A 22,145-nucleotide genomic window follows, 5' to 3' on the forward strand; every position below is an offset into this window, starting at 1 on the left:
CTGATACCCTCTTCTGGCCTTTGTAGGCACCTACACTTATGTGCACATGGTATCCCCCCCATATACATACACATAATTCAAAATACAGTTATTAAAAAAAACCAATAAACAAAAACAGAACATTTTTGTTCTTCTCCAAAGATTCCTCATGCCCATTTATAGCAGGTCACCATTCATACTTCAGGGTTCTGCACTAACCAATTTTGTTGACTTGGATTTGCTTTCTAAACATTCTCTATGATGTCTCAGGTATCTGGACCTAGGCCACTTAGGATGTCTACCCTCAAAGTACAAGTATTGTAGCACTCCACTCCAGGGGGCTGAGTACTGGAACACATTCTGTTTCTCCTTCACCATGTGGCCTCCAGTGTGGGGCTGGCTGTGCAAGAAAGATGGTGCCAAAGAAATCTGCACACATGATCATGTAGCCCTTCAGGAGCAGTCAGACTGTTGGTGTCAATGGAGACAGTGAGAGTGAGACTGGCGACTGGTGTCTCAGATCTGAGTGAGATCCACTAAGCAAATTTTAAGATAATTTTTATATACAGCTACCCATTTATACTCACGTAAAGGTTCCTGGCCTCTTGCTTGCCTTCCCCCATACTCAGTGCCCAGCCTGCTCTCACAGTCTGCCCTCCCATTGGTCCCTTTGTCCTAGAGAGTTTTGCTTCTACTTGAATGTTCCCAGTGTCCATGTGAAGCACACACTGTAGTGTCCAAGACCCACCAATGAGAAAAGGCATCCAGTACCTGTCTTTCTAAAACGGATTTTGCATGTCATACGGTTCTTTGGCTTTTATCTGTTTTTCTTCAAAAGACATAACTTCATTCTTTATGGTATAAAAATCCATTGCATATGTAAACTACATTTCTTTATTTTTGAGGGGTACACACTGTATTAAAAACTAAATATTCTTGAGACGCAACATCACATCTTCAATAAAGGCTGTTGTGTAACCTTCACAGGAAACAGTTTTCTTTCTTGTTTTTTTGTTTGGTTGGCTGTCCTGGGACTCAATTTGTAGACCAGGCTGACCTCAAACTCACAGAGATCTGCCTGAGTGCTGGAGTTAAAGGCATGGGGACCATCCAGCTAAAACTACATTTTTCTTAAATAACAGTGATTTGCTGTTGGACGACTTCCTTGGTGTGATAGTAGCTATTGTGAATAGTGCTGTATAGAAGCTACTTTAGAAGCTGTTGTGAATGTGCACATGTTTTGTCATAAAGGTGTGCATGTATGGCCTTGGTGAGTGTGCATTGTAGCTTTTCAGGTACTCCAGGCCATGTTAGGCCATGCAGTAAATGAGGTATACTTTCTTTTATTCTTCTGTCCTACGTATGTCCCTCTCTCTGTCCCTTCTGCTCTTCCTTCCTCTTCCTCCTCCTCCTCCTCCTCTTCTTCTTCCTTCTTTCTCTCTCTCTCTGTCAGTCCATCCTTGAATGTGCGACCTTCCTGCCCTCTTTTCTTCCAAGTGCTAGGGCTCCAGGCTTGTGCCATCAGGCTCTGCTGTTTTAGGTATGTAGACAGGATCTTGCTTTGTAGCCTAGGCTGCCCTCAGAGTTAATGTCGTCCTATTTCAGCCTCCTGAGCATTGGGATCACAGGTGAGCGTCATGCCTAGTTTTTATATTTATCTTTCTGAGGATTTCCAAGGGCATCACATCTGCCACTGTCCATCCTGCCAGCCATCACTGTGAAGACACTAGTTTGCTAGGTGTCCTTGGCAACCCTTTTTATTGTCTGTCTTATCTTGCTTAGTGTGAACTGGCATCTCATGGTAGGTTTGCTTTACATTTTCCTAGTGACTGACTTTGAACACGTTTTCTTATGCTTATTAAATAAGCCCTTTGTGTTCTTCTTTTGAGAAATATTTCAGTTGTACTAGTTGGCCACTATTATATTTTAGGGATTCTTTCTTACATGCAGAAGACTGCATGTAAAATTACTTTATAAATAGGTGATTTCCAAATATATTTTTCTAGAGTGTGGCTTATCTTTTAATCTTCTTTGGTGTGCTTTGAAATTTAAAATGTTGGTTTGTTATGGTGCTAGATTTTTTTTGGACAAGGTCTTAGGATAATTCAGGTTGGCCTGTGTGGGCCGGAGTGGCCTTGTTATGGCAGTCCTCCTACCTCAGCCTCTGCAGTGCTAGAGTTGCAGGCAGGAGACACCACCAGCTAAAGGCATTTAAATGTCTTGTCATCTTGATTTCCTGTCAGTTTCAGAGATGATCAGACATGACAGTAAGAGTGTGGAGGTCTCCTTCTGCCACATGGGCTCTGAGGATCAAAGGCAGATGGCAGGCACGGCTGACAGTACTTTACCTACTGTGCTGTCTCTGTGACCCCGGGTTTTCATTTTCAAGTTTAGCTTACCTGGGTTTTTGTTTGTTTTAATGATTGTGCTTTTGATTTAATGTTTGTTTGTTTTAATGCTAAAATTTAAGCCAAGGCGTTATATGTGCTGAGCACACAGTACACTACTATGCTATTTCTTCCACTCATCAGCATAGTTTTAATTCCTGGAAGATGGAATTAGCTAGAGAGTTAGCCCAGCGGTTAAGAGTGCTTACTACTTTTTCAGAGTTCTGAGCACCACGTTAGGCAGTTCACAGTTGCCTGTAACTTCTAGCCTTGGGGTATACTGCATACATGCTTAATTAAACATAAGAAAAGTTAGTCTAAAAAAGGTTTTAATTCCTATTAATTTACCGTTAAATTTGTTGTTCATTAGTCCACATTATAGAAAACAATTCTTGTGAAGGTGCATGTATGTAACCTCAGCCGTCTGACAGCCGAGGCTGGACGACTTTGAGTGCGAGTTCCAGGCTAGCCTGGGTAACATAGTTACCCCTCTCTCATCCTGCCACCCTACTCCCCCAAAAGTACTTCCAACGTATTTTTATTTTCTTCTTCTTCTTTTTTTTTTTTTGTCAAGGCAGGGTTTCCCTGTATAGCCCTGGCTGTCCTGGAACTCACTTTGTAGGTCAGGCTGGCCTGGAACTCAGAAATCCACCTGCCTCTGCCTCCCAAGTGCTGGGATTAAAGGCATGCGCCACCACACCTGGCTATTTTTTTCTTTTATTTGTGTTATGCTCATTATTTGGAATTTCCACACACCCCCATAGTTTGTTTTAGTTTAAAAAAACAAACAGCTTTATAAATTTAACTATTTTGTCTTTTTCTCCTAAATCCATTAGGTCCCTAGATCTTTAGCTTCAACTCCTACTGCTCCTTCTAACCCAGCAGCCCCGGATAATGCAGCCCAGGAGGAGCTCATGATCACCCTGATCACAGGATTGGCGTCCCTCACGTCGAGAACCTCCATGGGCATCATCGTTGTTGGGGGCGTGGTAAGAAACAGTACTTTTAATAAAGTTCAGATAATATTTTCAGGATCTATCAAGCATCTGAAAATGTGTGGGTTAAAGTAGTGGCTAAAATTTTATAGCTGTAACTTATCTACACACACAGACACACACACACACACACACACACACACCTCCTGCCTTCTGACCCATACCTCAACCTGTAATTCTAGGATGGAAGTCCTACCCGCCGTCCAGTTGGTTTTTGTTGCTTTTGTTGGCTGCTTGTTTGTTCCTTGGGGCAGTGCCCAGAGTCTTACACATGTCAAGTAATTCACTGTGATGCTGATTACATTCCTAGCTTTAGCTTACCTGGCTTTTAAGAAAAGTACCTGTTTTCTCACCATAGCACACAAATAAGTGATATTTATGTATTGGCAAGACAAGAAAGATCAAGTGAAGGATAGTGTTATGATCCAAGTTGGTAGGATGCTTGCCTTTCTTTTGTGAGGCTGAGTTTGATCCTTGTCACAAAACAAGATGTCCTATGTAGCTGCCTCGGAATACCAGTGAGAGGTGTCTTAAATATTAAAGATTACTAGTAAGTCATGTTCAGTGTTTTGTTTGTTTACAGCATGTTTGTACTCTTTTAATGTCTGAAACATTCAAACTAATTTACTTTTTAGTTTTTAAATAGTATCAAGTTGGGGCTGGAGAGATGGTTAGGAACACTGCATGGTCTCCCAGGGGACCCTGTTTGGTTCCAGAACCCACTTAGCAGCTCATCAATTTGTAATTCTAGTCCCCAAGGTTCTGACGCTCTCTTGGCCTCCACAGTCACTACTCAGTTGCCTGGCACACATGCACGGATGCAGGCAGAACGCTTAGACACGTGAAACATAAAAATAAGATCTTTATAGAGAGCAAGAGGGAGCTTGCTTCAGCCTGTCCATGTGGCAAGCTGTGAAAGCCCATCCTGATGTTTACAATTTTTCCCACAAGATTGCTTTGTTAGGAAGGTACATACATTTCTAGAAGATGAGCCAGGAGTCACAGTGCCTTCACGGTTGTACCCTCACAGTATGTTTCCTCCTCATGGTGAGCCGGGACTCTTATCTTTCAGATTTGGAAAACAGTGGGCTGGAAACTAATCTCTGTCACCTTAAGTATGTACGGAGCTCTGTACCTTTATGAGAGGCTGACGTGGACGACCCGTGCGAAAGAGAGAGCGTTTAAGCAGCAGTTTGTAAACTATGCAACCGAGAAGCTGCAGATGATTGTGAGCTTCACCAGTGCAAACTGCAGCCACCAAGTACAGCAGTAAGTGGGGCGTCAGCTGACACAGCACGGGATGAAGCCACCACACAGAACGAGCCCCTGCTTCTCATCTGTCCTCTTGTTCCCTGGCAGATTAAGTTTGAACATTTGGAATTTGGTGTATTGGAGCCCTTTAGAAGGCACAAGGGCTTTAACAGATAGTTCTTCCACAGACCTAAGTTCTGACCCTTTTAGGGTCCTTGTGAGTCCTTCATCATGAAGACTGGATTTTTAGAACTTATGGGGGCTCAGTGTGCACAGATACCTGATGGTTTTGTTTCATTAAGGTGGGTCTAATTGTAGCCAGGCTGGCCTCTAACTCATGACAGTCTTTATGCCTCAGCCTCCTGAGTCCGCTTTTTCCTGATGGTTTTATGATGAATAGAATGTGATTTTTATTATCATAGCCCAAACTTTAAGTGTGTAACAGGCTTTAGATTTCAAGAGAACTTTCTTACAGGTATAGGTTCACCCAGTTTCTCCTCTCTCTTTTTTTTTTTTTCAAGTTGTTGAGTAATTACTGTGTAGCTCCAGCAGATCTTGAATTCACTCTATAGACCAGGCTGGTCATGAATTCACAGAGATCTTCCTGCCTCTGCTTCCTGGGTTCTAGGATTAAAGGTAAAAGCTCCCATAGCTGCTATACAAATATTTTGTTTTTCAGATTTATCTTATTGGTTTGAATATGTATGTGTCTGTTTACTGCTTTAGAAGTGGTGGGACCTGGCACAGTGGAGCCAATAAGCGAGGTGAATTAGCATCTCATGCAATAGGCAACAATATTCAGAGCATCTGACACTTTGTACTCTGAGGATTAAGAAGAGCCTCATGAGTGAAGTGTACAATCAAGAGGGCAAGCTACACATGGTGAACAAGCTGCCCTCATGAAAAACATGTTTTCCATTGAGGCATATAAACAAATAGCAATAGCCAGTTGAAAGAACAAGAAACTGAAGTCACAAAACTCTTGCCTTGTTTCCTTGGAGTTTTTCCACAAGAACTCAGAGTTCTCCTTGTATGACTCTATTCTTGGACTGTGTTCTGACATTGCTATGCACATGTGTGCCTAGTGCCCTTGGAGGTTGAAAGAGCACATCAGATCCCCTGGACCTGTGCTGGACAGATGGCTGTGAGTTACCATGTGGGTGCCAGGAACCAAACCCAGGACCTCTGCAATAGCAACAAGTACTCTTAACCACAGAGCCATTGCTCCAAACCTCCAGTTTCTACTTTTGTAACAATTAAATATTTGTAAAAATATATTGAATTCCCTTAAAACAAGGTGCAGTATTGTGTATTTAAATAAGCAGCCCCAGAGGCTCTCAGCCTAAAGAGGACAAAGCAGATTACATGTAGGGGAAGGGAAAATGGGGGCAGATGGCACCCCAGCAGGTAATGCCCAAAGAGAGCAGCCCTTAGTAAAGGCTTTATGGGAGCAGCTGGCATACGAAGTGTATTCAAGAATATGAAGAAAGAAATTCTAGTGCGGACAGTGTGGGTTCAAGGGATTTGACTTCCTGGACAGGGCCTTCGATATGCAGAGATTAGAATCTGGATGATTGGATGTTTCAGTAACTTAGCTCTGAAACCAGTCACTTTTAGTGGTGTACTATATGGAATTATTTAGACAGGAGACAGGAATTAACTAGTAAAACTGAGACACAAGGTCAAAACAAGAAGTGCTGCTGTTGTACCATTGAGGTCATTGTTGTGGCCCTTAGTTTTTAAAACCAGCCAGGACTGCTGACTGCCTTTCTCCGTAGGCAGTGCACATGACTCCTTTGGATACCATTAGAGCTTGTGCTTCTTGCATGTCAGTTCTAGACAATTTCACCAGGTCTTATGTCTGAGGTGATGTGTGCTGTCTTCAGCAATATGGTTTTACCTTCAAGTTCTGGGAAGCAAGCAACGTAATAGCCTATGTAGTTTTGAGAACTCTCTTATATTTCCCCTACCTAGCAACTCAAGGGGAGGTGTTGCTGTAATATATTAATCCATTCTCCTCACCCTGTGGCAGCATGAATTCCTTGCTATCACTCCAGTGTTGTGGGTTTTTGAATGAAAGACATATATACACAGCCTTACTTTTAATATTTTAAGCAGCTCAATGGTGGGGCCGCTCCCAAACCTCCACTAGCACACACTCCCCTCTCACATTCCTGAATTATTACTTAGTAAAACCTATATTCCACCCTGGCTGACCCAGCCTGCAGCCCTCCTGGGCCGCAATCCCCATCTTACGTGTTAGCTGTCTCTCTGTCCTGAACTTCTCAGGCCTGACCCTTTTACTTTGCTGGCATGGTGGTTCTAAATCCATCTTCTTCCCTGAGTTCCCTTGCCCAGGAAATATAATGTCCCCCCTCTTTCTCCCTGCCCAGCCATCGGACACCGGCAACTTTATTTTCCAGTCAGATCCAGCTGGGGGCAGGGACCTTCAGCACCTCTCATACTGAATTCTTGTGCGGTTTTGGGAACCCGTAAGGCAGGCATTAAAGCAAATCCACAGCAGGGAGGTTTTCCATGCATGGCACTGAGATTTTTGCTAGACACTCTGACTCTTGTGGGGAGTATTACCACCCAAAGTGGTGAAACTTCCTTTAAACTCTGTGTGTGTGTGTGTGTGTGTGTGTGTGTGTGTGTGTGTGTGTGTGGGTGGTGGGGGCGGGTGGGGGGATCCAGAGCTAGGATCTATAAATAAGATAACGTGTAGCTGGGAGGTGGTAGCACATAGCTTTATCAGTCCCAGCTAAGGTAAACAGGTCTCTGAATTTGAGGGCTGAGTTCCAAGATAGCCAGGGCTACCCAGAGAAATCCTGCATCAGAACAAACAAACAAAAAAAAAAATCGGGGGAGAGAGAGGGGGAGGGAGCTAACTGACAGAGAGAGAGAGAGAGAGAGAGAGAGAGAGAGAGAGAGAGAGAGAGAGAATGAGAATAGGTGTTTGTCTTTCTGGGTATGGTTACCTTCCTCAGTGTGATCTTTTCTAGTTCCATCCATTTACCTGAAGAGTTCGTGATTTCCACTTTTTCCAGCAGAACAGTAATCCGTAGTGTGTGTATTTCTATCTGTTCATCAGATGAAGGCTATTTGTGTGTTCCATTTCTCACTGTGGACAGGTGCTAAGGAGGGTGATGGCTGAGCAAGTGTCTATGGTGGGGAGGGGAGGGGGGTCTACTGGGGTGTTTGCTGAGCAGTGGGACGGCTGGGTCATGTGGCAGGAAGATCTAAAAATCCACAAATATCTGTGCCAATCAGTATTTAGGGATAGGAGATTTCCTTACGAACATGTGTTAGTGTATACTTATCCTGTATTGGTTGGGGTATTCAGCTGTGGCAGGGACTTACCTAACATTCATGTCTGAACTTGCCAACCAGGATTCAGTTACCCATGTATACATCTCTCTCTGCTAAGCAGAATGTTATTTCCCAAGGAAGTCTTGGGAACTTAAACTTTACTTGATCTCTACTCAAAATGGATGTCTTATTCCAAATAGCTTCTTATATTGGTGCAGGTCTTTCTTCTGTCGGGGTCCATCCCAGGGGCAGCTTACAAAGGCAAGAAGCCCTAAAAGCTCAAACACAGGCGCAGGCAGTGCTGCTGGGTGGTTGGTTCAGTTCCAAGCTTACTGAGGTAACTGTGCAAAGCAGGGCTGACTGATTTCTACTGGGATTTGATTGGTCTCCAAGAACACCAAAGTAACAGCACTAACAGTATATGAGAAAATTTCCTTCTATTAGTAATAGCACAAAATGGTAGGCTACACAGGTAATAGTTACCTAGGCCTTAACATGTCACCTATGCCTTAACAAGATGAAACCTCAGAGTTGTTCTAATTTGATTGCTAAGAATACAGAATAGTTTTTGAGATATTTCTTATCCATTTTTCCTTCTCTTGAGGACTATGTTCAGATCCAAAGCCTATTTTTTTAATTAGGCAGTTTGGGGTTTGTTTGTTTGTTTGTTTGTTTGTTTTTGATTCTTTGTCTTCTTTAGTTCTTTTTAAGTTCTGGATATTAGTCCTCTGTCAGATTCACAGCTGTCAAAAACTCTGCCCCCACCCCCACCCCAGGGGTCTCTTCACTTGGCTGATCATGTCCTATGCTGTGTAGAGGCTTTGTAAGCCTTAATTCCTGAGCTAATGGAGCTCTGTTCAGAAAGTCCTCTCCTGCATGCCCGTCTTGTAGTGCTGCCTCATTTATTCTAGCAGTCTTAACGTCTGTCTGCCTTCTGCGTGGTCACATCCCGTTTGTATTCACGGCGCTCTGGCTGCAGTCTTTAATTACAATAACGTTTATAAGTGCCGTGCTGCCCTGTGGCTTAGCTATGAAAGATTTCCTCTTTAGCTGAGGAGCATAGTGGCCGTGCCTTTAATCCCAGCACTCCAGAGGCTGGGCAGATCTCTGAGCTTGAGGCCAGCCTGGTCCAAGTTCCAGCCAGGTCAGCCAGGGCTACACAGAGAAGTCCTGTCTCAAAAAAAAAAAAAAAAAAAAAAAAAAGTTTTTCTCTTTAATATGTGATCATTTTAGGAAACATTCACTTTTTTTCTTTTAGAGAAATGGCCACTACTTTTGCTCGACTGTGCCAACAAGTTGATGTTACTCAGAAACATCTGGAAGAGGAAATTGCAAGATTATCCAAAGAGATAGACCAACTGGAGAAAATACAGAACAACTCAAAGCTCTTAAGGTAAACCTTTTGTTGGTTTTTGTTGTTGTTTTTGAGACAGGGTTTCTCTGTGCAGTCCTGGCTATCCTGGAGCTCTCTCTGTAGACCAGGCTAGCCTCACACTAAGATTTGCTTGCCTCTGCTTCCCAACTGCTTGGACTAAAGATGCCACCACTGCCTGGCTTAAGGCAAACTTTTTCACCATCAATAACATGAATATCTAGTTTTGTCTCACATTCAAAATGTAGTTACATGAAGTCATTAATGACTTTGTAAATATAACTTTTAAATTAACTTCCTGCGTTGCTTTAAATTAAGAATTTCCATGTTTGCGACTGGAGAGATATCTATCATTTAAGAGCTGCTTTTGTAGAGGACCCTACTTGGGTTTGGTGGGTTCCATCATCCACATGGAACTTACAAAACTGAAAAACCTCTATACAGCAAAGGGTACCCAGCAGCCACCTGTAACTCCACTTTCAAGAGATACTGTGCCCTGTTCTGGCTTTAGTCAGCACAAGGCATGCGAGTGGTACATGTATACACACATAGGCAAAACACTCAGAAAGGAAAAATAAGTGTTTTTTAAAAAAGAAAACGACTGTCCACATTTAACCCTCTCTGCTTTGGGATTCCGGTAAAAGGCAGTTGCAGCAGGAGAGCTCGTCTGAATTAAACGGGACGTACAGGACTTTACTCGCTGTTAGGCTAGGAGAGAACAAAGTTCAGTAATTAAAAATGACACTTGGAGCTTCATAGAAGCAGTTTCGGGGACAGGGAACGGGAACTGGGTAAGGGGATAACATTTGAAATGTAAATAAAGAAAATATCCAATAAAAAAAGATGACAGTTGGGCATTTTGGCTACATTTGGGTGCCCAGCGCCTGGGAGACAGAAGTAGGTTCAAAGTCTCCTTTCAGGGCTGAGGGCAGTGGATCATGCCAGGAAACTTGGTGAGGTCAGTGGGGTCAGAAGCCCTGGCACCCACCTGAGGACAGTAGTGTTTCACGTACTCTGGACCAGATTCCTGCCTGGAACACCTGACCACAGCTCCCCACATAAAGAGCATGACCACTGGCCACCTAGCACAGAACACAGAGTTCTCTATGCTAATGAGGTATCTAGGAGGAGCAGGTTCAAAGTCATGCTCAAGGACATAGTGAGTTCGAGGTCATCCTAGACCCCAAGACCTGACTCAGAGAAAACCCAAAACTAACCTGTTCTTTCCTGGCCTGAGGATACTTGCATTTGAAGCAGTGAAAGTGCAGCTGTCCTGATAAAAAGAATTCTGCTCTGTTGTGATGTATTATGGATCCTCTAGGATACGGGTGGGTGATGGTGTCACTGTCGGGCCTAAGTTGGCAGTACTTACTTCAAGTTCTTAACCATGAACTGCTTGCCTTGTGTCGTGGTATATTGTTAAACACCATGTGAGCAGCACTGCCAACTCAGGGCATGCAGTGCATGTAGCTCTACACAGTAGAGCAGCTTTGGCAGTGTGCAGGTTGCAGGACTGGCCTCGTGTCCTGAATTTTGGGGCTTATGTAATTAGCGAAATGAAGCTGTTTGTGCCTACATGCTACTCATGTCAATGATAGATCCTTCCCGAGTGTGCCGTGAGCACAGCACTCACCTATGGGTACGATTCTAATGTGATCCTTACGTAGCAAAGAACTTCGTTCTTTACACAGTACTTAAAGGCAGTTTCCAAGACAGTTATGCTTGTAAAGATTTGTAAGGTGTAGATTCTCAACAAGGTATGAATCAAGTTTGGGGTCTGCAGCAAGCTTCAAGTCTGTCCCAGTGTACTCTGAAGTCTGCAAGCCAGTATCTGTAGTCCATGAAGTCCATCTGTAGTCCATTCACATGCCAAGCAGGTTTCCAACAGTGGGCTGCAGCAGAGCCCAGGTGTGGAGCAGGCTGTGAGCGCTGAGTATGGAAGTGCGCTCTGTATTGTGCGTAGAGTGCACAGTGCAATCAGAATGGTGTCTGCGCTCATCTTAGGAGCAGGCTGTGAGCGCTGAGTATGGAAGTGCGCTCTGTATTGTGCGTAGAGTGCACAGTGCAATCAGAATGGTGTCTGCGCTCATCTTAGAAGCTGTTCTAGGGCACCAAGGCCTGACTGTTTGGAATCCTAATTACCAGCTTGGGCTCAGCCCTTCTGCCCACGTTTCAGGAGGGTTGCTGCAGAGTCAAGGGCATTCTTGGCTTATGTACACTTCACTTCTGTGACCTTAGTCACATGTTCAGAGACAGCCAAACAACAAAACAAAACCAAAAGCCCTTTCTTCTCTCCACACAGATTTCATTTTCTGTTGAGTACATCCCCTGAATGGAATGAAAATATGCTGCATAGATAGGTGGCTGGCAGTTGAGTCAGAGCTTCCTCTCATAGGCAATTTGATTTCATCAAGTACGATTCTAATGTGATCCTTACGTAGCAAAGAACTTCGTTCTTTACACAGTACTTAAAGGCAGTTTCCAAGACAGTTATGCTTGTGACCCGAGGGGTGACTCCCGTATAAGCCATGTGTTAGGCTGTTTGCTGTTGAAGCCCAAGGCTCCTGACCTGTGAGCACAGCAGGCCAGCCATGCGTGAGTTTCATCGAGGGGCCGCAGCTGCTTAGGGGCAGTTTCTAAGTTTGGGTAGAGCGTACTTTTCTTATAGACTGTTAGGATAATTGAGTTGATGTGTATTCATTGTCTTTTCATTAGAAATAAAGCTGTTCAACTTGAAAGTGAGCTGGAGAATTTTTCGAAGCAGTTTCTACACCCGAGCAGTGGAGAATCCTAACGGCAGAGGCACTGTAGGAGGAAGCGGACTTGGAAGATGGGAAATGTTACTTTATGAAATGACCTCAGTACAAGTTACTAACTCTTAGTATCGATGCCTTGCGGAGATTGTGGTAATGACCTGTCTCAGGGGTTGCACCTTTGGAAGTGTTGTGATTCGCCTTGTCTTAGCATTAGTTTGGAGTAAAGACTGAATTGTTAAGGTTAAATGATGAATTCCTTTAGAAACAGTGGAACCGGCTGTGCGGCCCCTGAGGGTGGGTCCTGCAGCTCCTCACCAGGCTGGCTGTCTGCGGCTCTCAGAAGCTGCTTCCTGGCATCCAGGAGTTAGAGACCTTTTCATCCTTTCTCAGTGCTAGTTCTTGATGCTTCTTTAATGGGAATAGTGAACTTGTTTATAAGCCGATTTGCTCAAACCAGGGGTGTGGGCTGCTCCTGGGGGGGTCCTGCAATCACTCTGTCCTCACAGCAAGGATGTAACCACTACTAAACAGTTTTTACTTTCTTTTATTCCCATTAAAGCTGATGTGAAATAGTAACGAGGCCTATCATTGTAGCCACGCATGAAGTATTTGGGTCTGCTTTCCTGCTCTCTCTCTTTAGACACATTTTCAGCCTTGAGTCCAGCAAGGAGAGCTTTTCTGCCTAAGTGTGAAGTGGAAGGTCTGAAGGGGTGAAATGGGAGCAGAAAGTGTGTGGAGTGGAGTGGAGTGTGGTGCAGTGACTGTGGCAACTGGTTCTCAGCAGGACACTCACCGAGACCCTGGGCGTGTCCAGGCGTGTCCCCACTGGAAGCTTTGATTTGAATTACATGAATTTCTTGGGCTCTATTACAAATTACCACTCTGGGTTAGTGACATGTTTATAGTTCAGGTATTGATGTTTGATTGACAGTGGTATGGAAATGCTTGTAAATAGCAGACAGGATTATTCTCCACCTGACAATGAAAATTAAAGTGCTAACATTGGATCACTTCAGGAAGTCAGCAGTGCCACCCCAAGGGTTACCCACTGCAGTGTCAAAGGTCAGCACTTCAGGCAGGAGCAGAGGAGTATTTAGTTAATATGGCCACATTGAGGAAAGGGGCAAAGAGATCCAGCAAACTCCCAGTATTTCTTTCCTAAAGGCCTGTCTTCACAATAGGCACACCTATTTTTTGTCTGTCTGTTTGGTTGATTAGTTTTGAGACAGGGTTTCTCTGTGTAGCCCTGGCTATCCTGGAACTAACTCACTTTGTAGACCAGGCTGGCCTTGAACTCAGAAATCTGCCTGCCTCCAGAGTGCTGGGATTAAAGGCATACCCAGCCCTAGATGCACCTCTTATTTTTAAAATACTTGAAGACTATTACAATGTTATATATCATTACTTAGACCATAGAGAAGTTTCTAAAAACCACTTAATTTTTATGTAGATTGGGTGCTGGGTTGCAGTATTCAAATTTAAATCCATGTGACTACCTTTTGCTTTTATTGCTGATTTTTAGTCCCCCAAATGGTACAGGCAACCAAGTGGGACTGGGTGAATAGTACATGAAAAAGTAGTATCTAGAATTGAGGTCTGCTAACCTAGGTTACACAGTTACTTGGAGCACATAATTAGCCAGCTACAGCTTGGTTCTCTGGGTTTGCTCCCGGGATTGTCAACATTATTTTTAAACTTGTAAAGATTTGTAAGGTGTAGATTCTCAACAAGGTATGAATCAAGTTTGGGGTCTGCAGCAAGCTTCAAGTCTGTCCCAGTGTACTCTGAAGTCTGCAAGCCAGTATCTGTAGTCCAGAATGCTTTCCTCACTGATTAAGAATGTAGAGCCAGCTGATGAAGTTCAGAAGTTACGGGTGTTGAGCATGGAGTGTTGAAATGCAGACACTAGCTCTTTTACCAGACAAGAGTGCGCCTGCCACTGGTAGGCTCGTGCATTACAGACTGTAATCATGACGGTTACTGATTAGTTGCTACACACATACTTGATGATTTACTGTGTATGTTTACAGTATTTATAAACTTTGTATGATCTTAAACTTTTTACAAAACATTTTTATAAGTATGCAAGCTTGCAAGATGAAAATAAACCTATCCGCCTATTAGTTGGTAAATATAGCATTTATCTCAGTTAGTGACTGTTTTCCACTCCCTTCAGATATTTTCATGGTAGTCGTGTAAGCTCTCACATGAGGTCCTGTCACTGTGCTGTAGTACTATTGTACATACACTGTATAATAGTGCCTTTGCCCAGTCACAGAAAGTGTGAGATGCCTGGCTCACCACTGTCAGGAGCACAGTTTGAGAAGTCTTCCATGGTAGTTGTGCAGCTGATAAGCACTGAGCCAGGAGGATTCCCTAAACAGAACTAATACAAACATCCTCTACCTTTGGTTTATTTTCAAGACAGGGTTCTCTGTGTATCCCTGGCCATCCTGGAACTTGCTCTGTAGATCAGGGTGGGCTCGACCTGGAATACAAACTTAAAATCTTAATTGTTAATCTTAAAACTGCAATGTGATAATAAATACAAGTATTTAAAAATCTTATGTGATTGGGCTGGAGAAATGGCTCAGAGGTTAAGAGCACTGGCTGCTCTTCCAGAGGTCCTGAGTTTAATTCCCAGCAACCACATGGTGACTCACAACTATCTGTAATGGGATCCAATGCCCTCTTCTGGTGTGTCTGAAGACAGCTACAGTGTACTCACATAAAATAAATAAATCTAAGAAAAAATGGATATTTAAAAAAAATTAAAATCTATGGTATTTTTAAGACTTTTGACTTTTAAGAATATATCGCTAAGGGAGCTACAGGAGAAGGGTGTTTCTTTTGAGGCAGGGTCTTCTCATGGAGGCAAAGCTAGCCTCAAACTTGGGATCCTCCTGCTTCTCTCAGTCTCCCAAGTACTAGATTATAAACCTGGCTCTCGTGCCCCACAGGGATGGTTTACTTATAAATGAGAAATCTGTACCCTTTAACAATAAAGTAAAAGCTAGCTTTGGATCAATAATACTCAATCTCTCCCTTACTGCCCCTTTTTATGAAGGGGGAGGAAAAGGAGGAGGAGCAGGAGGAAGAAGAGAAGGAAGATCAGTATTTAAACACAGGAAGCAGAGCTGACCATTAAAGTACTGAACCTGAGTTTAGTTCCAGGGCATAACTTTTTAAATCTTACTAAAATTTGACTTAAAACAAGGTACAGTGAGCCATGGTGAAAAGCACTTTATTGATTACAGTATGAGCTTGCTGCAACAGTATTTCACAAGCAACTGTACAGATAGAGGGGTGTACCTGTCATGCCTCAGAATACTGTGAACCATGGCATAAGTCCCCAGCTTCTATAGTTAAGCTTTAGGCATGGCTGGCATTCAGTCAGTTGGCTTCATGTGTTGGAACTTATTTTAGGAGGAGAAAAATGCCTCCAAGATACCTCATAGAGAAATACTCAGTCAGGCTTAAAGGCACACTTGAGGTGTGGGCTATCAGTGCCTTCAGCGAGACAAGGATACTCAAGAGCACAATTGCATAAAGACAGAAAAGGACGGGACACCCTGCTGCTGAACCACGGAAGTCCTAGTTACGCCCAGTTGCTATGGAAGAGTCTGTTGGATACATTTCATACTAGTTGAAACAAGTATTTTTCTCATAATGCTACATTGTTACACCTGCTTTACAAAACCAGCTATTTAGTTTGGGGGTAGACATCTGTTGAGTACCTGTTGTAACAAATGAGAAGCAGAAGTGAGTCTGCTGTGTGCTTCACTTTCCAGTCTAATTTAAGACAGTCTCCCTATAAAGGACACTCCCCGGTGGGTGGCTTTTACATTTCTAACTGGCTAAGATGTCATTTTACAACAGTATGCTTTCCACAGTGGCCAGAGAATCAGCACCCGAACACAGTATGTAAGTATTTGTACAAGCCTCGTGTGATGTGCAGATTCTAAAAGTATGTTCCCTATGAAATGATGACAGGCAGGCCTATCTGGGGGATTGCATATTCAGCTTTTCCTAAGCTAGTCAGTAACAAAGCACATTGCAGTTCAAAATCTAAGACGTTCATATCCAGATAATTTCCCTGGATGGTTTCACTTCTGAAATGATGTCTTAAGTTTTACTACTAAGTTTAAAACAGCAACAAGATTAGAGAGTACTTTCAGCAATAAAATTACTTTTTATTAAAATAAAGGGTTTTTTTCCTTTTAAAAGAAAAGGATTCTTTTTAAACTATGTGGGTACAGGTGCCTGAGGAGGGCTTTGGATCCCTTGAAGTTAAAGGCAGTTGTTAGCCACCTGAAATGGGAACTAAACTCAGGTCCTGTGTAATAACACTAAGCAGACTTGACTACTCAGCCTCTGGGATAAAGTTCCCATCTGATAGCCTTGACGAGCTGGCCTCAGCTCTGCACTGTGTTAGCCTCCCAGGTGAAGGATAACAAGCATGCATTGCCACACCTATCTTCATTTCTCCTTTAATAGGTTAAAATTCTTTAGCATTCCAGAAACACTGTGCTACTAAATGACAGCCACTTTAGACTTTTGCTCTTGAAGTGACAGGCCCCAACACTTTGCTTTCATGAGTTTGTAATACAGTACATGTGTGTCATGACTTAAAGTGTTTGCTAGAAAGGGACCTGGGATCTATCACAGCTGCCAAAATGAAGCTTGTTCATCTTAAGGGAGATAGTGATGTCTTTGCTGAGCAGCATTTTGGGGTGTTTACTCAACCAAATGGTGGTCACATTGCTTTAGGAGAGAACTTGTGCCTTTACAGTACTACAGTATTCTTGGCAGAGTGGCACACTGGCATCTGCCTGTAGACCAAGCTAGAGGCCAGGGCAGGAGTCACAGCAAAAATGTTACAAATCTTGCCAATCTGAAGGACAACTTTTGTCTGATGTTATGCATCAACCTGCTAAGGCACATTATGCAGGCTAATTTCAGGAACTCTCCAGCAAGCCAATGTATTTAACCACGGCAGGAACTGCAGAGAAACCCTAAAGACACCAACCATGAGAAAGCAACTTCTTGTCAGCAGTGGCGCTGTGTGCAGTTAGCCACGGTCATCATGGTTTCTCTCCAGATACATATTAAGGGAAACCTTCAAGTTCTGTTCCATGCAAACTTTTATTAACAAAGGAGCTCCCTTTTAAAACATTTTAAGTGTATGGATGTTTTGCCTGCATGTATGTATGTGGGTGAGGAAGTCAGATATCCTGGGACTGAAGCAACAGACAGTTTGAGCTGCCATGTGGATGCTGGGACTCAAATCCAGGTCTTCTACAAGAGTGACACCTGTTTTTAACTGCTGATCCATCTCTCCAGCCGTAAGTAACATTTTAAAATATTTAGGACCATAGAATTCTTTTAGTATGACTATACACACATACACACACACAGAGCTAGGGACTGAACCCAGGGCCTTGCGTTGCAAGCACTCTACCCCACATTAAGCCCCCTTTATACCTAATAGAAATGCTGTTTTGAGCGAGGTTTTTTGTTATGGTTTTTTTTTCCTTAGTTTTGAGCGAGGTTTTAGTATGAATTCTGAGCCACACAGCAGACACACCCTTCTGGGGATGCTCAGGATCCTCTCATGCGCCTCAGCTCTTGGCTGGGGTGGGCAGGCAGCAGATACAACCCAGCGATAGAACTTTCTGGGCAGAGGTACAAGGAAGGCTAGACTTCATTCAGCACCGTCAGGTTTTCTTTTCGTGCCCTATTTGAGAGCACTCCCTAGTGCACAATAGACAAGGGCAAAGGGGTCCCGCAAATTAAGGATTAAGGTACACATTCACACCTGCCACGATGGTCTGTTTCTCTTCGATACTGTATCTCAGTTCACCTCTATCCTGTAGGGAGCAGAGGACATCCAGAGTGACTGCCCTATCACGGACCCTTACCTTAGACCCACGAGAATGGCAGAGTCCCCCTGGGTTGAGCATGAGTGTTGATGGTATGTGTAGAACATGTGTACCTTAGCTCCCTGAGCCCCATCCTGATATTTACAGCCTGAGGATTGCTTCCCTACATATGGGGACTGCTCTTGAAGAGATTGGCTAAACCTGTCTCCTTGATCCAGCAGTATACCTCGGATGTTTCCTCCTTTTTTATCTGTATACAACAGCACTGCCTCTTTGTGCTTCTCCATGGAATAAACTCTGAGTTTCTGGGTGCTGGTTTCTCCATCAATGTCCAGTCTACCCAACCCCAGCTTTCCTGTGTGTGTCTGTTTTTCATTCCCTTTCTGCCCTGGTCAGGTCGGACCCTAGAGCTGTGTGGGCGAAGGGTCTTCCCACTGTATTAAGATCAATTGATTTTCATAAACAAAAGGGATGCTGGTCTGATCACAGCTGTTATGTACATGGGCACATTCACAGTACAAGGATGAAAACTCACAGGTTCAGTTTGGAAGTATTAAGGTTACAGTTACAGGTGATCAACTTTAACACAGAAACTGCTAGACAGCAGCTTTACAATGTGTTTGTATACATCCAAGTAACCCAAGGAGACGGCACCAGCAAGACATAACAGTCTGTTACTGTCAATCATTTGAATCTACAGGAGAGAACTGAAGAGGAGAGCTGTCTGTTCCGTTAGGAGGCGGGACATCCCAGTGACAGACACTACTGAACAGTTGGCACATCTTTGCTGCCAGCTGAGCCCCTTTGAAACAATGTTTTAGGCTCTAGGAGTGGTCAACTCTAGACTAGCTTTGTAGTAAGCTCCTTGACTACATCATACTACGGAGAACAATACTACAGGGCAGCAGAAAGCTTGGATCTGAGGAGCTAGGGCTGTACTAAGTACAGCACTTGGCTAGTGGGCACAAGGCCTAGATTTCGGCAGCACCGCAAAAATGGAAAAGTAAAAGTTCAAGGGTACAAATAGTTTATACCTGTTTTTACATTACATAGATTTTACATTACACAATTCACAAAGCCATCATATATATGTGTATATGTGTGTATATATATACACACACACACACATATGTATGTGTGACATATAAATCATACATATATTTGTGCCAGTTGAATGGATGAGTTTACATTTCTCAAATGTTAGAAGGTGAGACACTGTTTCCTCCCATTACAGAGAACACCAGGCAAGTGTCTCCAGATGCAGAGACAAGTCAGGTTTTTGTCAGACTTCTCAAATACTAGTACTTTCTACAAACTTCATTTCAGAAGGCAAAATTAACAGCAAGGTCCAATGGTTCAAATGGCTGAGCTTCTTAAAATACCAAAAAAAATCACGTGCCAGTGTCTACTGGTTTCTAATGTAATAGACTGTAATGACATTTCTTCAGGGTGTACCCTATGTCAAAGTGAAATCTTTACCCCTGGCCTTCATATCACCTGTCCCCTCAAAGGACTGAAAATGAGCACTTAAATCCGTAGCATGGCAAAGAATGCATGAACAGCCACTGGGTCCCTCAGGACCACCTCACCTCTTAGTCACCTAACCACGAAGCAGTCAGGGACTTTCAGATTAAAATGCAATGTCACAGTCCAAGGGGACCTCCTTCAGACAGCACATAATCTACAGCATCACTTCTGTCTATCACAGGCCCTTCCTTGTTTTCCATGACAACACTTTAAAAATGTGGCATTTCTTATATATACAAAGTTCAATGGTAGTCCTTAAAATGGCAAACACAAATGGTTGTCTGCTATAAAGTGTGCACTCTAATCTACAGAAAAACAATGAGCACAAGCAAGAATCTGTTCAAGTCAAGACGACCACTCAATGAATACCCTGGCCTTTGACCACAGAAAGGGAGCTTAATCTTGATTGTTTCTCTGACCACCATTTATGTCACAACAGTTTCAATAAACTACAGCTTATTGAACGCTGCTTTTTATATATAGTCACCTCCATAGAAAAACTTCATCTGCAAATAGAAGGTAGAGGGTTGGTTTTTTTTTTTCCTCACAGCTATAGGCTGTAACACGGATTTCTCCAGGTATCATTGGAGAACAGAAAATATGGCACTCAATTCCAGATTCTAAGAAAACTGTCCCAGGAGCCAGTGGCCACAGCCATGCCGTCATCAGTCACACCTAAGCAGCTAACACGGTTGTCATGACCAGCAAGGACACCTACAAAGAAAGATCAATAGAGAGTTAAAACTGAAGTTTTAGAACTGCAAAAATAGTTCTGCATTATGATGCAGATGGTGATCAAAAAAGCAGTCATTCTGGGAAGACTAGTGCTAGAGCCAAGTCCAGCATATGGACACAACACACCACAAGCTATTGGAATTTTTTACATCATTTGTGAACATCTGTTTGTGTTTTCAAAATTTTAAAAGTCAGTGTTAAAAAAAAAATCGAAGACAGGGTCTCACATAGTCCAGGCTGATCTTGACCTCGCTACCCGGCCAGAAATCATCTTCAAATCCCCATCTTCCTATTTCTGCCTACAAGAGCAGGGGTGGCACCTGGTGTTTAGTAACTTCTCTATCTAGGGAGTCATGTAAAGGCAACTCCACATCTCCAGTAAGTTCGTGACAGTCCACTTTTGAAAAAGTATTTTTATTTGCCTGAGAAATTTATTGTCTCTGATGCTCACTGCCTCGGTCTGCTAACATAGGCCTAGTCCTGGAAGCTTCTAGCCTCCATACAATCCTTACTCCATCTTGAATTGTTTTCTGCCTCTGAGGCTTGCTGCTGAGTAAGCTCGCCCTTTCTTGTTCTGTCTGACCTGTGACTGGCCTCAAACTCCTCTTTAAGCTGGCTGATTCAATCTGGCTTCTCCTGAATTGCTCTGTTTGACCTCGTTCTAACTCTGGAAATGTGTTCTAATCTTCTGGCTCCTCCTGTCTTCACCCGTGTCTAGCTTGTTCTCTCTTCATCCTGTCTCTGTAAAACTGCTTCTTTCCTCCTGCACTGCTCTTTCTCTTCCCTTTTCTCTCTGTTCTCATGAAAGTCGGGCATATCCTATAGCCCTAATCAGTTATACCTATGGGTACTAATGGACTGAGTTAACAATCAAATACAAAATACCTTACGGAGTCACTGACACGGGACAACAGATAATTTTCAAAGAGCTACTTGCAAAGTATAACACTCTGAATGCTACAGTTTGGTAACACGCTGCAGAAAATTATTCCTGGGAGTTCTGGGAGCCTGTGTGTGTGGAACCCAAGAACTCTGATGGGTTCTAAAAGTGGGGGTTGAGCAAAAGAGACAGGAGACAGCAACAGAGCTGTAAGCTACAGGGTGGTGACAGGGACATCCGGGACTCCTCAGTGGTAGAAACAGGGTCTCTGGGACTAAGCAGGGGCAAGTATGTCAAAATAGGACTGCATTAGCAAGTGGTGACCAGTAGAGGTGACATCTGCCAGTCTGCTCTCCTTCCATGATACGAGTCACATGACCAACCATCCTATGCCAGCATAAGACTAGAGATTTACTCTTGGGGGCTGCTAACTTATCTCCTGACTGGGAGAAAAACACAGTTGAGACTGGAGAAAATGGAAAACAGAGTTGACTAGCTAAGCGCTGAGCCCAGCTCTCCTCTTGAATCAGTTCTGAATAGTACTGGGGAGCTCGGGGGAAATGTTCAGAGTAGAGGTATGCATGTAAAAATGAATAAATAATTAATAATAATAATAATAATAATAATAATGGCAGTAATACAGGTGTGCCATTTAAAGTTTTGTTTTGAGATGGGGTCTTGATGAGGCTGGCCTCAAACTTGTCATCCTCCTGTCTCTGTCTTCCAAATGTTAGGATTACCACTATACCCTATCAGTTTACCATGGGGTGCAGAAAATATGTTTGCTGTGTTACAGTAACAAACCACATATAGCCACTTGATTCCTAGAGTATAATTTTAAATTATTTTAGTTAAAATTAAAAATCACTCCACTTAATTCCATCCCTGTGTGGTTGCTGTGTTGCCTTTTAACTGGGACATGGATTCCAGCTAAGGTGTGGAAGAGAGGCTGTCTTGTCCTCATGGTCAGTCTCAAGAGAATTGGCCACAGCAGAAACCACGATCCCTGTCAGGTTAGAGACCGATGGCTTAGCCTGGCATGATGGTGGCATTCGCCAGCAATCCCAGTATC

General features: G+C 43.3%; 2 protein-coding genes across 7 annotated transcripts in view; one reads left to right on the forward strand and one right to left on the reverse strand.

Annotated features, from left to right (window-relative positions):
- Positions 1-14,171, forward strand: part of Mfn1 (mitofusin 1) — a 49,783-nt gene extending 35,612 nt beyond the window's left edge. The window contains exons 15-18 of one of the 2 annotated variants that reach the window (XR_001783736.2): positions 3,203-3,355; positions 4,434-4,630; positions 9,180-9,314; positions 12,009-12,625. Coding sequence is in view for 1 of the 2 variants with exons in the window: in NM_024200.4 (NP_077162.2) it covers positions 3,203-3,355; positions 4,434-4,630; positions 9,180-9,314; positions 12,009-12,087 (564 nt within the window). In the remaining variant the exon portion in view is untranslated. Of the gene's footprint in view, positions 1-3,202; positions 3,356-4,433; positions 4,631-9,179; positions 9,315-12,008 lie in introns of both variants that reach the window. The other variant, NM_024200.4, reaches the window with a different exon arrangement.
- The window catches only part of Gnb4 (guanine nucleotide binding protein (G protein), beta 4), a 38,087-nt gene continuing 29,474 nt past the window's right edge, over positions 13,533-22,145 (reverse strand). For 3 of the 5 annotated variants that reach the window (XM_006535404.4, NM_013531.5, NM_001348062.1), the window contains one exon: positions 15,278-20,172. In XM_006535404.4, the coding sequence (XP_006535467.1) occupies positions 20,066-20,172 (107 nt within the window). In that variant the 3' untranslated portion in view covers positions 15,278-20,065. Of the gene's footprint in view, positions 20,173-22,145 lie in introns of all 5 variants that reach the window. The other 2 variants (NM_001348105.1, NM_001348104.1) reach the window with 1 other exon arrangement.

Source organism: Mus musculus, chromosome 3 (assembly GCF_000001635.26).
Source record: "Mus musculus strain C57BL/6J chromosome 3, GRCm38.p6 C57BL/6J".
NCBI lineage: Eukaryota > Metazoa > Chordata > Mammalia > Rodentia > Muridae > Mus > Mus musculus.